The 15,410-nt window shown below is 33.1% G+C and overlaps 1 protein-coding gene across 1 annotated transcript; it reads right to left on the reverse strand.

Moving 5' to 3' along the window:
* Positions 1-357: 357 nt before the first annotated feature.
* On the reverse strand, positions 358-6,907 carry LOC118048425 (calcium-dependent protein kinase 13). Its single transcript, XM_035058086.2, has 8 exons — positions 5,920-6,907; positions 5,139-5,282; positions 4,727-4,879; positions 3,792-3,907; positions 3,533-3,700; positions 1,070-1,300; positions 840-984; positions 358-575 (listed from the first exon to the last, which is right to left on the reverse strand). The coding sequence occupies exons 1-8, from the start codon at positions 6,542-6,544 to the stop codon at positions 535-537; spliced, it is 1,623 nt and encodes a 540-aa protein (XP_034913977.1). The 5' UTR covers positions 6,545-6,907; the 3' UTR covers positions 358-534.
* Between the last annotated feature and the right edge of the window lie 8,503 nt (positions 6,908-15,410).

The raw sequence follows: 15,410 nt of genomic DNA on the forward strand, positions 1-15,410 counted from the left end.
ATTTGGAACTTAGTCGTGCTCGTCTTTTTTTTTTTTTTTTTTTTTTTTTTGGGGGGGGGGGGGGGGGGGGGCGGAGGCCATGGGAATTGAGACCACTAATGGTGTGTGCTCTATTGTGGACTGATTTGGTTATAAGATGAACATGGGCTACCGTGACCGTATCGCTCGTTTCTTATCTCAAATCATTCGGAATGTACTATGCACCCATGAAGTTGAGAATGAAGCACACGGACGAAGTTACATCTTTCAAATATAGCTACTACAAATTTTTACTTGCATGTAAATAATTCTAGTAACATCAATCAACAACTCAATACTAACTGGCAATTGCTGGCTAGGCATGCTCTAATGTATAACTTTGGAGAACAAAATTTAATAAAAATATATGCACCCATCTAAAAGTTTATTCCTACTCACAGCATTACATGTAGTTTTCGCAGATAACTTCACTAATTTCTCGTGTTTTTTGAGCAAAAGAAAAGGGTGTCAAAAGTTGGGAGCCCCGGAACACAACGCATTTCCTTTTAGAATATACTACAGCCCTACAGAGTTCACCCCACCAATGTTCGCATTGTCTACAAGAAACAATTACCGAAGGTTAAAAGTGGTGGGAAGAAAAGGGAAAGAATCATACATCCTGTACCGTGGTACCAGTCATCATTTTTACACAACTAACATTTTGCAGACAGATAAGACGCCCTCAGCCTCCATGATCCTTGTAAGCCCACAAGCAAAAGGGCCCCACATAAAAGAAAGCAAATCTAAGATGCATGGTGATGACCCACTACTTTCTTTGCAAGGATAAATTAAACATAGGCCCTGTGGATATGTTTACTCACCACTCCCCAGGTTTAGTGAACCATCCTTCATGAGCTTCATGCTTAGACTGTTGAATCTCCCTCTAGAGTAATGACGGGAAGCTTTCCTCCAATCTGTTCCAGTTTTCATCATAGCAAAGAATTCGTCATAGCTGATTCTTCCATCCTGCATTCATACGACATTGATGTCAGACTGAAATCTCCTGAGCCAAGATTAGCATATAATGTTAAATTTAGCATTGCCAATTCACCTTGTCAGTGTCTACTTCTTGGAAGATGTCATTTGCCACATCTGTACAATCATCCGCTCCATCCTCCATCAGGGCATCCCGGAGCTCATCTGGCTCAATGTAACCATTGCCATCCTTGTCGAAGTAGGAGAATGCCTTGCGAAGATGCTCATCATTGTCCATCCTTTGGAGAGGAAGAGAAACAGCGACAAACTCCCCATAGTCTAGTTTACCCTTCCCATTAGCATCTACCTGTTGGCAAACAAGTAATCCATTCAGAACCAACTGGATATAAAATATTCCTTAACATTATGTTTGCTTAACAAAAGGTACGAGGATGAACGGACAAGTAAGAAAGAATAGGCTAGAGACAGAAGCAATGCTCAACGCATTTTTAGGTGGATCCATATCGAGTAAAGAATACATGAATCCAATCCTCACATTGATTCCAACATAATTCAAATCATCCAAATTCAAAGGATAGGGAGAAAAACAAGAATTAGATGAGCATTGTTCTATGGTACCTGTCATCTAAATTTTTTTTATCTTGTCCACCAAACTAAGTAAGAACCGAGAAAGAGAAACTGCTTTCATTCTCTCTCCTCTTCATCTACCCAATTCTTACACTATTTTCTATCCTCCCAACCATTTTCAATGTTACTTTGTTCTAACAATTGCCTAAATGATAAAGATTGAACACTTTGAAGAAGGAACAAACAAATTCATGCATGTACTTGCAGCATGTGAAAACTCCTGAATTCTTCATCAAACCACATGTAAACTCAAATTCTTCATTAACCAGGTAGACTTCAATTTAAACCTTCACCTTTAAAATGTGGTTATAAAACCTCAGAAGCTTTCCCATCTGTTTTGATGTCTCCCTTGTTAGTTCTTTCTCGTATTTGACTAACAGAAAATGAGATGGTGGCTTGTTAATTTTCTCATCTTCTTTTTCTTCACATGGAATACATCAACTTCCCAAATGAAATGTTAAAAAGCAAAATTGAGAAGAAAAAAAAAACACGAATCCATAAACTGCCCTCCCAACCCCCCCAGAACATATATATACCTACTTGTAAAGGTAATTGATAGTCCACCTTTATCCCCGGCAAACCCCATCAGCAGTCTGAAATCAAGATAGAACAAGGCTCCAGTCACTCACCAATCTCTCAACTCCTACAGATCCAATCCAGCCCAAGAATCTCTTCAAACCCATTCCCCACAACACGGTCTGATGAAAAGATAAATAAGAAACTGAAACCAGCTACCATAACTGACTTTGAAATAGTACATGACACAGGGAAAGGGATGATGGAGATGGTGTTAAGAAAAACCAAGGGTGTGAAGAAGAAAGGAGTTCAAATGCGGAATTATTGAGAGGATGTAAACATAGGTTGAGATCAAATATTCAGTGTAATGAAACCGTGGAAGAGAGCATGTTAATGGAATCAAAGGATAAAGGATGGCTGTATCTAATTCTAGCTTGATAAGACTCAGATGTTGCGCTTACACACAGTTTAAAGAGAGGGATAACAGCAAAGAATTCAGATTTTTCCCTAGCTTTTCTTGGATAAATTTTCAAAAATTGGCTTGTTTTATGGAGAAAAAAGGAAAGGAAATTAGTATAATTTCCATGGGCACTTATAGCAGAGGATTGAAAAAGGTCACACATCAAAAAACATGAGAGAATAAGAGGTTAAGTTTTAGAGCGAGGTGGAGATGAAATCTGCTCTGAACTGTGGGCTATCCCTGTAGTTAAGCCAGCTATTTTCTAGCAGCAATGAAATGTTCAAACACCATAATTTTTACACCCTTAAGTTCCAAGAGTGAGCATTCTATTCAGAAGCTTAAAGTCAATCCCTTATACAAATGTAATTTTGGTCTAGTAGCCACCAGCTTCCCTTGTTTTTTTTCCTTTTTGGGAGCCCTCAACCTTCATGCTAGAACCTAAACCTTCATCTTCCAAATCAAGCTGGAATCCAGTTTATAAATTTAAACAACATTTTGTCCATGTTATCACTGTAGAAATATAATCTATAATCCTACTTTCAGATTTCCTCAAAGTTGTAAATTATTTGTTTCAGGAAAGACAACTGGAAAGTGCAGGGATAGACCACCTAAACAAAAGATTAGAACTAAAATTGCTTCCGGGACAACTGATTATGCTAAAGTGCGGCAAATTAAGTAACTGGTCAGATAACTAGGCTTGATGTATTCTCATGATGTGTAAATGCCAAAGCCTCGTACCTACACTTGCATAATACTTTCTCCAATGTCGAAGGTGCATCCCTCACTTAATACGAAAATCATTGCGGATAAGAGAAAAGAGAACTCTGAGAAGTATCAATTGCAATCACGCTACCAGTACTGTTGTTGAAGGGGAAAACATATAGCACGTATACTATAGATATTGTTTGATTATTTTAGCCAAGTACGGATACTGTTTGATGAAACTTGAAACTGAGATGCATAAAGTGTACTCACAGCTTCAATAAGCATTTGAACTTCAGACTCCCCAAGCTGGGAACCAAAACTTTGAAGTCCAGTTTTCAATTCTTCAATTGAAACAATACCGTCATTATCAGTGTCCATCTTCTTGAACATTTCTTTGATATCTTCAACTTCTTCAATGGATAAGAAATCAGCAATAACCTAGTTAAAAGTACCAAACTATTTATTTCTGGATGGGAAAAAATAATATCAGATGAACAATAAGAAAATTATAGAGGAATAAAAATCTAACCCTGAGAGCTTTTCTTTTGAATCTGTTCATCATTGAAAACTGCTTAAGTCTTGACTTGACAACATCTCCAAGAGGAACATTTGGCGCTTTCTTAGCATTTAGGAGCCAAGGATGCTCTATAAGTAGAAGCATAAACATTAGGTGAAAGATAATAAATATTAATCATGCTTGTTCAAATGTGACAAGTATTGAAATCATGATACATGAAGAATGCCATTAGATAAACTGGATAATCATAGCTTTTTCCTGGACAGAATGAACAGCTTGCTGAAGCAAAATATTAACTAGGGAGATGCTAAAACTTTTAGGCTTAAAAGCAGCAATAATGTACCATGTATACAGCAAGAGAGATAATGATGAAGTTATCAAGCAAGATTTTTTAAGGCTGGTAAGCTAGATGAAACTGTAGCATTCCCAGTTATATCTTGCATATTGTAGTAGTTCTTCAAACTATGATGCATTATCACATCTGTAAAGCAACAAAGCACTTGTTACAGATTCATTTATCAAGTCCCACATTGTTGTCCACATAACAAGATAAATTGTGAGTTAAGATAGTTTCCTAAACAGGTCAGAACTGCAAATTTCAGAATTTTTGCCAATAAACTAGGGTATCTAATAAATTGTGGGGGCTGTGGACAGGGTCAGAACTGTAATTCTTTAATACCTTAGGTTCTTTTGCCTCTTATCTTTAACTCCACTATTCTAGGAGTGTTCAGTGATGTAATGCAACTTAATAACCAGGTAGAATCTCAATTAAAGAAACAATCTACCAAAACAGTAAAATCATACCAAAATCAGATGGAATTTGCAACCCCATGCTCCCACACCCACCAACCCAAAAGAACAAAGAAACAGTGTTCCCAGATGGTAAAACTAAAAAACATGCTCATATGATGAGGTTCTGTGCAAATAAAATCATATATATAATATACCTAACACTTGTTTTGCAGTTAATCGAAGCTTTGGGTCTGGCTCCAGCATTTGCCTCACTAAACCCTTAGCATTTTCCGAAATATTTGGCCATGGATCCCGTTTGAAATCTATAACCCCACGAAGAATGGCCTGAGCAACTCCTTGCTCGGACTCTGTATTCATAAAAAATAATAATAATCATAACCCTCCTTTCAAGAAAAGCTCAAAAAAAATAAAGAAAAAGCAGTACAGAACAAAACGAAGAAAGAATAGCTGTGCACATACACTGAAGCCATCATACAATGATGGAAAGGAGTTTATTAGAATATGGTGCAAGCACTCATGCTGCAGTCTCCCTCACCACAACACACAAACACACACAAGCAAACATAGTAAATGCAAGAGAGGGGTGGGAACCAAAAGTATAATTACCGGCCCAAAATGGTGGAACACCGCACAACAAGATATAGAGAATGACCCCTGCACTCCATATATCAATTTCCGGTCCATAGTTCCGCTTGAGCACCTCTGGAGCCATGTAATAAGGACTTCCAACAATTTCAGAGAACCTCTCACCTATTACAAATTAGGCAGTAATGAACATTAGCATAATATAGTAACTAGATATAAAAATAATGGAAAACAATAAAAATTTCAATGATTTTCACCATATGGCCAGCATGTGACAATTTTTTGAAATTGAAGTTGTCTTCCCAGAAGCACCTAAAATATCTATGACAATTATGAGGAAGAAAACATCAAGTTCATATCTAAAACCCAACCGTGACTAAACATCGTAAGCACCCTACACATGAACTCTAAAATAAAACTGTGCTCGAACAAAATAGCATCCCAATCCTCTTATTAGAGCAACCACAATAGGTTCTTCAGAAAGGGCATCATAAAAAAATTACGCACATAGAACTTAAGATGCTAAATGTAGACTATTAAACAGAATATTAAAAGGAATTTCCTAACATTTCAAAGCATGATACTCCAATAGTCTTATCACTCTAGTAACTAAAGATTCCAGCATTTTCACTAATACTAAATTACCCTGGCAAGTAATAACAAACCACATACTTACATCAATGCATTACTTACACACAGGCACGCAAGAAAAGGAAAGGGAAAAAAAATCACTTAGTTATCTAAAATAAACCCTTATCATTCCATTTTCCCATCATCAGTTAATAATAAAGTTATTTCTCACCTGGCTTAAAGAAAATAGACAAGCCAAAATCAATAGCTTTCAAAGGCGAATTCTCTTTCTTACTCGCGAACAAAAAATTCTCCGGCTTCAAATCCCTATGAATCACACCATGCTTATGACACAACTGCACAACCTCAACAATCGTTCTAGTCACGGCGGCGGCGGCTCTTTCAGTATAATGACCTCTAGCAACAATTCTATCAAACAATTCCCCTCCTTCACACAACTCCATAACCAAATGCACCGCATTATCATCCTCACAAGCTTCTTTCAAGCTCACAATACTCGAACTCTTCGGCAAATGCTTCATTATCGCTACTTCTCGTCTGACATCTTCAATATCCACAGCAGTCCTCAACTTCCTCTTCGAAATGCTCTTACAAGCAAGTAACTCTCTCGAGTCTCGCTCTATACACAGATACGTTACGCCAAATTCTCCCCGACCTAGCTCACGATCTACTAAATAGCGCTCTTCGATATTCTCCTTGGGGAAGCCAGTGAGTACTGTGATTGGTTGCGGTGTTTTTTTAGCTGTGTTGTCTTTCTTTCCGTGATCGTGACCGGAGAAGCTCGATTTCACATCTTCTCTAGCTACGGCGGCCGGAGATCTGCAACAATTCCCCATTTATAGTGATTTTTTTTTAGATCTTGTGATAGAAAGAATGAATTAGGGTTTCACTTTTTCTACATTATAGAAAGTGAAACCCTACTGAGAGAGTGTGAAGGCAAAGTTAGAGAGAGGGGGAGGAGGAGGAGTGGCGTTAGTGAGTGAGAGGAGTGGAGAATAGCTTTTTAGAGTAGAGTTTTTTTAGTCTTTTGAGAGTGTTTTTATTTATTTATTTATTTATACTTTTTTTAGAGATAGAATAGTACTTATTTTTTTAATCGGAGACTATGGTTCTGTGACTTTTGTCGGCTAATCGGGGTTGGAACGGGACGGTGGAGCAGGAAGAGAGGAAGGATGGGGGAGTTGTTTGGATTCGGCAAGTGTATTTTATATGGAGTCTGGACAGGACGGAATGATAGGAGTGAGAGATTGGATAATTTTAGTTTGGAATAAAGTCCTTCGACTTCAGTGTATTTCTAATGTTTCCACTCTTTTCAGGTAAACTATGTTTTTATCTCTGTAGATTCATAGATGTTTCAATTTTATACCTCTAGATTAAAAAACATAGATGTTATCTCTGTAGTTTTCAAAATGTTCATAGTTTACTATTAACTAACGAAACCGATTGACGAGTTTAATTTTCTGATTTTTTTTGGTTCCTAGAGTACTTCCCATGAGATATAATTTCAATTCACATGCATAGGAAAAGGATGAAAAAGGGTGTGATTTCCTAGCAAATTTAAACGATAAGGTGACAGAAACATTTTAGAAACATTTTAAATAAAAAAAACTTATCATGATCTCAAAAGAAAATTTTAATAAAAAAATATTAAAATAATGTTTTAATATATTACATTTGATTGAAAGCAAAAAAATCAATTAATGTGATAAAATCATCAAGAATTTATTATAAATTGTGATACACAACATGGCAGGACACCTATATTTTTATGGTATTGAAAATAAGTTATTTTGGGGAAAATAAAGATTTTATTGGAATTATCATCTAGTAATTTGAGAACATTAGAAATCCTAAATTACACATTGGTCTTAAAGATTCAGGTACTAAGTTAGTTATGATTAAGAGAAAGTCGACATAACCCTTAAAACATCATTTCAAGTGAAAAGTTACCCTTGCTTGTGTTTTTTTTTTCTAATTTTATTCAATTGCTATATTATTATAGCTTATTTTCAATTTGATTTTGAGGGTTAAAAATAGAAGACATGTCAAAAATGACAGCAATCCCTAAAAATAGAAACATGTCAAAAATGACAGCAATCCTAAAAATAGAAGACTCGTCGAAATGTTAATGTTTTAAACCTAAAAAGGAGAATTATGTCCAAGTTGCAAAAAGAAAAATGAGCATAATCCATATTTGTTTTTCTTTTAATTTTGAAATTGGTTCTTTTTAAAAAAAAAAAAAAGAGATGTGTCAACGAATAACGTTTATTCCTAAAAAGAAAGATTATGTTGGAATAACTAAAAATAGACATAACCTATATTGAGAATTAGGCTTAGACACTTGCACGATGACGGATAACTTAGACGTTGGACCTGCATCATCATTCTTTTTATATTTATCTCAAGTATTTTACAAAATACAAAAAAATGTATAAATACATGTATAAAAAGACAAATAAAATACTCTTAAAAGTCCCAAAAATTACCTAAGTGTCATTATATGGGAAAAAGACTGAAATACCCTTGAATTTCACCAAAAAATATGAAAATAGCCATGGTGGCGTGTGTAGCTCACGTGTAACCATTACTGGAGGAAGGCGATCCCTATATCTCATGAGGATTTTATATTTCATTTTGAATTTATCTATCAGTTATACTTTGGCCTGACCTTTGTTGAATAAGCTCTAGGTAGTTGGATGATTATGGCATGGAACAATAAGATTAGTAGCTAACTTCGATCCCACAATGGCAGAAGGAATCGCATTTAGAGTGACTGCTTATTGGGAGAGCTTTTATGTCTACGAGAACAATCTCTAGAAGACTAGGAGATCATCAGGGTGGAAAACTTTCCAAGTCATTTTGTCCAACTTCCTTTAGATACTACAATTATATCGTGACAAAATGATTGTGGTTGAGAGGTTTAGACTAAGAAAGCTACCTTATGTGCTAGGACTTATCAGGGTGGCAAGGCCTAATGTTGTCTCTCGGATGCAAAGATGGCTTGGGTAAGGGCTTACCCTTGATTAATGAGTTATGAAACTTTGATGGAGTAGATGTGCTAGCAACTACAGGGAGGTCTGTGACACGTCTTATTCCCAAGTTTTCTTAATTGTCTGCCATTAATAGTGATTAGGGATGTCAAAAATCAGTTTTAAAAGAACAGTTGATGGCTTTTTGATCAATTTCTCATAAAACGGTGTCAATTGATGATGTTATAAAATCTAATATGCTTAGGAATGAGAGTTATTTTTTTAAGTGTTTGGATAGAAGATGATAGGGGTGAGCAAAAAAACTGATAAACTGATTAAACCAAGAAAACTGGAAAAAAAAAAACCGAAAAAAACGAACAAAAAAAAAACTGAATTAACCGATTAAAAAATTACAAAAAAATTCTGGTTCGGTTAAGTTTCAGTTTCAGTTTTCAAAGTTTGAAGCCGATTGAACCGAATCGAACCGGTTTCAACCAAACCAACACTTAAAAAAAACAATAAATAGGATGTTTTTTCTAATCCTAAACCTAAAGCTTAAACTTTGCTCTCTGCATTCTCTAAACACAAAAGCAGTTGCCCCTCCCCTTCTTCTCTATGCATCTCTCCCCTCCCCCTCCCTTTCTCTTTGCATCTCTCCTCTTTGATTGGAGAAGGAGACTGAGTTGGTGCAACAGAGTTGGATCGGTTGCCATTGAGAGCGAGTTTAGGGTTTTTTACTTTGCAGGTGTGTGGTGACTCAAAACAAATGGGGAAGATTGGAGAGGAAAAAAAAAGGGATTTTTTTAACTAGCGTATGCAAGGGTTTGGCCCTTCCTCTTTGATTTGTTTCCTCTTGTTCAAATAATATTGTTATGATGATTTTACATTTTAATAACAGATATCTTTTAATCTTTTCTTTATTTTATTTTTCTCCAGTCAAATGACTTCTGTTCTTTCCTTTTGTTTTGTGTATCATTTTCCAAAGTTTAATTCTTGGGCAAAGATCTAACACAAAGAAAAATCGGATTGAATTTCTGAATATCAATACAGCCTAACCAGTTAAAAAAATGTCATACTTGTTGAGAAAACCAAGATTTCTCAGAAAATAAGCACAAAAGGAACAGATCTGTGAAATTAGAAATAAAACGAAAATAGAATTCTTGAAAAAATATGATCAGTGAAAAAACCCAGAAATAATTTTTGGTTTAAATTGGTTTGGAAGGGAAAAAACCAAACCGAACCGAACATGTTCGGTTCGAACCGGTTTTCGGTTCGGTTCGGTTCAAAAAAATTGAAAAAAAAAATAATTTCAGTTTGATTGTTTTATTTTGGCCCAAAACTAGACCGGACTGAATCGAAAATGCTCACCTCTAGAAGATGATCACACATTCATGTTAATGTTTCCTTCTTTAGAGTTCCAAAGAAGTTGATGATTAGTTATGGAAGACCAATACTACAAAACAATCTTTTTAAGTGGGATTTAGAGTTCCTCCAATGATAAAGTCAATAACTTTGAATAAATATTGCAATAAATGAGATAATAAACTTTAAATTATTTAGAACAAAAGTGTTTATTCGTAATTATGTATGATAAATGCTTTGAATAGAGGAGTTGAAATGTCATCTCCTCCTAATAGCATTAATGTGGATAAATATCTCTTACACAATATTAATGATGAATATATATCTCTTACACAATATTAATTTTAATAGAAATATGATCAGTTCTTAGAAGATTTTTATGCACCTAGGGATATAGGGAGATAATCATTTTTTACTTTTAACATTTTATGTTATAAGACATAAAAATAAACACACAAATTCTCGTGACTCAATATGAAGTCTAAAAATATTACCAACTATATATTTATTTGGATCTAGAATGACTCTAAACCCAAGGGTAAAGGGTTTGAAATCTTGTCAAACTCATTTGTGCTTGAGCTTAGCGCGTTGCAGGCCCCAAAGCAATTAGGTCTGGCACCTTACCACACCCACATGCACTTGGGCTTAGTATGCGGCTAAACCTAAGAAATTTGGATTTGATATCTTATCATACTCATATATATTTAGGCTTAACATGTAAATGAACCTAAGAAAGATGGGTTTGACATCTTGTTAGACTTACATGTACTTGGGATCAGTACATAGTTAAACCTATAAAAATTAGATATAGCACCTTGCTAGACTTATATGTACTTGAGCTCAACGTAGAGTTCAACCCAAGGAAGATGCCAAACCCATATATATTTGAGTTTAGCGCGTAGCTAAAACCAATGAAGTTAGGTCTCACATCTTGTTAGACTTATATGCACTTTGGCTCAGTGTGTAGTTAAACCCAAAGAAGTTGAGTCTAACATCTTGCTAAATCCACATGTACTTAGGCTCAGTGCGTAACTAAATTCAAGAATGTTTGGATCTAGCACTTACCAGAACGATGCACACTTGAACTCAGTGTATAGCCAAACCAAAGGCAGTTGGGTCTAGTATTTTATCAAACATATATGCACTTAGAACCCAATGATATTTGGATCTAGCACCTTGTCAGCCCCACATATACTTGGACTCAGTGTGTAGTTTAAACCCAAGATATCGGTTTGTAAGCAAGTTGAAATCCATGTCATCTGGGCTTGGCAGAATGCCAAGCCTGGATATATTGGGTTATTACCCTATCTTTAACCCTTTTAATCGTGAATTTTTAAGCGCACGTGTAGACACACAAGTTGCCGTTATCTAGCTTTCTATATTTATAATGTAATATATTTTATATTATAGAAAGTTAGATAACCACAACTTTTCACTTTCCTTGTGCTAGGAAAAAATATAAATATATTACGTCATAGAATTACATTAATGAAAAGAATAACAAGAAGATACGCTTCCTTATTCTTATGGTACAATGTTTTGTATTTTGATATTTGTGTTACTTTGCATAAAATATAATTAAAAATCCTCTATACCAAACATTTATATTTTCCAATCATATAAAACACTTAAGTGTCATCCAGTAACATCATGCTGTGTATTAAAAATTAACTATAAAAAATAGATCCTTCTTAACATGCGTGTAATGAAAAAACATTTAGAACATCAATAAATATTTAACAGGAAAAAAACTAAAAGATTTTTAATTAAAAAAAATGAATCAAAGTTTCTTACAATATATTTCATTTTTTTTACTTAAATCGATTAAAATCTCATATTAGACTTTAATTTATCACTTTTTTTTTTTTATTAACGTTGCAAGATAATAAGAAAGAAATATGTTTTTTTTTAATTCTAAAATCCATCACAGGTTCCTTAAATTATTTAAAAAATTATGATAATACTAGAAAATAAATTATATGTCATTTATAGATTTATTATTTTTCAATGATATATCCTTTATTGATAAAACTAATACATAACTTATTGAAATTCTATATCGTGGACTTGTCACGAACACATGCCAAGAGGAGTTAACCTAATCAATGATGCTAGCTAAAAATTCACAAGCTAATGATCAGGGACGCAAAAACAAGAGATGTCAATGATGTGGGTGGATATCAGATAAGTGAATTTCTAGGAAATATGTGAAATTTAATTGGAAAAAAGGATCAAAATGCAAAAAGAACAAAAAAGAAAAGACGAAGAGAATTTGCGAGAATTAAGAAGAGAAGATGCCTCTTGTTGTCTCTATTATTGGCAAACATTTGACCTGTGTGTCTGTATCCTTGGTGATTGATTAGTTTACAAAGATACTTCAATAACTGTGGGACTCATTTGACCCTCTAACAACCGGCTTTCTTCTTGAGTGGTATTTGATTGGAAGGCTGTTTATGTGGGCAAGCCACACCAATTTTGGATTCCTGGGTCCAATTAAAGCTCACATGTAAACTCAGTGTTTATATATATATATATATATATATATATAATTTAAATTTAAAAACAAAGAACTAAATCTCTTCTTATTTTACTGTGTATATAGGATTCTAATAATACTACACAATGATTTCTCTTTTTCTTTTTGTTCTTTGTTTTTTATCACTCTATTTTTATTTTAATTTGATCATTTCCCATCCAGTTAAATTAAAATTAAATTTCATGATTTATTTCAATTGCTTAAATATAAAAATAGCATAGTGTTAAAAATATTTATGGCGCTTGATTGATGCTCTATTTAGAAAAATAAAATTATATTTTATTGATTTAAAACAATTAAAACTTTTAAGACCTAATTCAAAATTAAAACAAATATTTAGCTCTTCTTTTTTTGCCATATCGGACTAAAATGAACAATAAAGGGAAAATATCCGGCCCATTTTTTTGGTCCTCTGATTATTTTTTTATCACTTGGCTTTTTTTTAATCTGATCTTTTGGTTATCTAGATATGGGAGATCTTGTAGTGTCAAAAAAAATTTTGGCGCTTGGTTATTGCTTGTTTGAAAAAATAAAATTCAATTTTATTGATTTAAGATAATTAAAGTTTCATGGACCAAATTTGAAATTGATACAAATGTTCAACCCTATTTTTTACCAGGCCAGGGACTAAATTGAACAGGTAGGAAACAATTCCAGCGTGTGAGGAAAGCTATAGCATTATGGAAAGCGTGCGAATTTATTTGAGAACAAAAAATGGCCTTCTTTTGGCCTTTGAGATCATCTCGACAAAGGCTTTATTTTTCAGAGGTGAGTGTTGACGAAGGAGTTATGGTTTGGCTTTGGTGGCTTCTTTTTTTTTCTTCTCCTCTCTTTTTTCCTTGATTTTCATGTCTTTCTCTATCCAAAATAGCAAAGTGGACTATAATTTTTTTAATATTAAATTTAATCTTTATTCTTTTAATTTGTTATTTTTAACAAAAATTATAGCTCAGTTATGTAGAGTTTACATTTGATGAATCATGGAATGGTGTTTTAGATCATAAGCTCATGAGATAAAGCAAGGTGAGATAAATATTAAAAAAAAAACAATGAAAATTTAACATAGAAGGAAGAAACGATCCACTGTGGATTGGAGTTGCTCACAATATTTTTTTTTGTCCTTTAAAGTTTTTTTTGGTCACTTATTTTTTTTTTAATTTAATCTTTTGTGTTTAAGTTTATTTAGGATTCGACTTAATGATTTGTTTTAAATGACCTGATGCGGGGTTTTCACAATGTCAAGAAATAAGTCTCTATAATAATTTAATAGTCGCTTGTGCGACCAGGCTTATGTAGTTGGATTTTTTTTTTATGGGTCAAGCCCAAAAGTATATGCTATACTTGTAAAGGCCTTCAATTTCTTTCCTTTTTAATTTAGATTCATTAAAATCTATTGATTTTAAATATATTTATAATATTCTTATTTTTATTATATACCATTCACTTTTACTTTGTATTTTTATGGGACAACATGCTTGCAGTCCTTTATGAATTTTAGCTTGTTTTCTTAAAATTTATTTGATGTCTTTCCTTCACATGCCTTCAAAAAAGGTGACAATGCTTGAGTGGTGTGATGTTCTTATATTCACTTTTTTAAAACTTGCATTGAAATTATTAAAGTGTTTTTTGAAAACAAAAACAAAATTGATGGGATATTTTTTTTTTTTTACCTTTTCCAAATTATCTTGTTTTTTTTAATATATATTTTCTATTTGCTTTCAATTTTTATCAAATTAAGAATCCAAGCCAAAAAAAAAAATCATTCCTAAGAAAAATATATTAATAAGGAAAGGAAGGGCTACACAACAAAATTAATTATTTTTTAATTTGGGTTTAAATAATTACTTTTTTTTATAAAAATTAATAATTTTATTATTGTGTAGTTTAAAAAAAATTAAAAACTCTTTGCATCACAGATCAAATATTTTAGTATATAAATTTTCCTCTTAACTTCCTAACTTAATTTTAATTTAGTGTTAAAGCTTTTTTATATATTTGTTGTGACATATAGTTATCGATTTATTTATTAAATATACTCTTTAGCTTTTCAATTCATGGTTATATTTTTTTCCCCTATAAATCTGCTTTCTCTTACTCTTTCTTTTTCTTTTGTTTTTAAAAAACAATCCGGCCCATAACAAACCGCAAGTACAATGTGTTTTATTATTTTAGGTGTCATTTAGAATTGCATTGCAACACCCATGTACAATGTGTCTTACTATTTTACGCATCATTATTTCAAATGATATTTCATGAAAATTTTAATTTTTATGTTTTTTTATATTTTATTATTTTGATATATTAATGTTAAAAATATATTTTTTAATATATGTATTATTTTAATATATTTCTTAATAAAAAGCATTTTAAAACATGATTGTTACTATATTCCAAAACACCACAATCATCAACCTTAATAGAAATTAAAATTTAACATGATGGACTGTCCCATACAATCCACGCATTTCCTTGAATTGGACAGACATTATTTCCCAACTCACAAAATTGATATTTTAGCAGAAAATTCACCACTAGTTAGTGAATAGATGTTTACCTAAGTTAGATCATTTTCCAACCCACAAACATTGATATCGCAGCCGAAAATTTACCAAACAATTAGTTAAAAGTGATCAGAAATTGAGTTTTATATAACACAATTAATGAAAATTCTTTAAGATGAAACGCATACACAGAAAGCTAACCATCATCATCATCACCAATCCTTCACTTCGACATCAAGATTTATCTGTGATTTATATATTCATTTTTGCAGAATACTGGTACAGATGGCCTGTGCTGTCCAGTGTACAACTTCATATACAGATGGCTAGTTGG

Source organism: Populus alba, chromosome 6 (genome assembly GCF_005239225.2).
Source record: "Populus alba chromosome 6, ASM523922v2, whole genome shotgun sequence".
Classification (NCBI taxonomy): domain Eukaryota; kingdom Viridiplantae; phylum Streptophyta; class Magnoliopsida; order Malpighiales; family Salicaceae; genus Populus; species Populus alba.

What these genes read in the sequence shown, in the direction of transcription:
- LOC118048425 (XM_035058086.2), bottom strand. Translation starts at nt 6,544, where the DNA reads ATGGGGAATTGTTGCAGATCTCCGGCCGCCGTAGCTAGAGAAGATGTG. An exon ending in TTCAAATGCTTATTGAAGCT is followed by an intron (nt 1,301 to 3,532) that starts GTGAGTACACTT and finishes GTTTGCCAACAG; the next exon opens with GTAGATGCTAATGGGAAGGG. An exon ending in TTCACTAAACCTGGGGAGTG is followed by an intron (nt 576 to 839) that starts GTGAGTAAACAT and finishes TGTTTCTTGTAG; the next exon opens with ACAATGCGAACATTGGTGGG.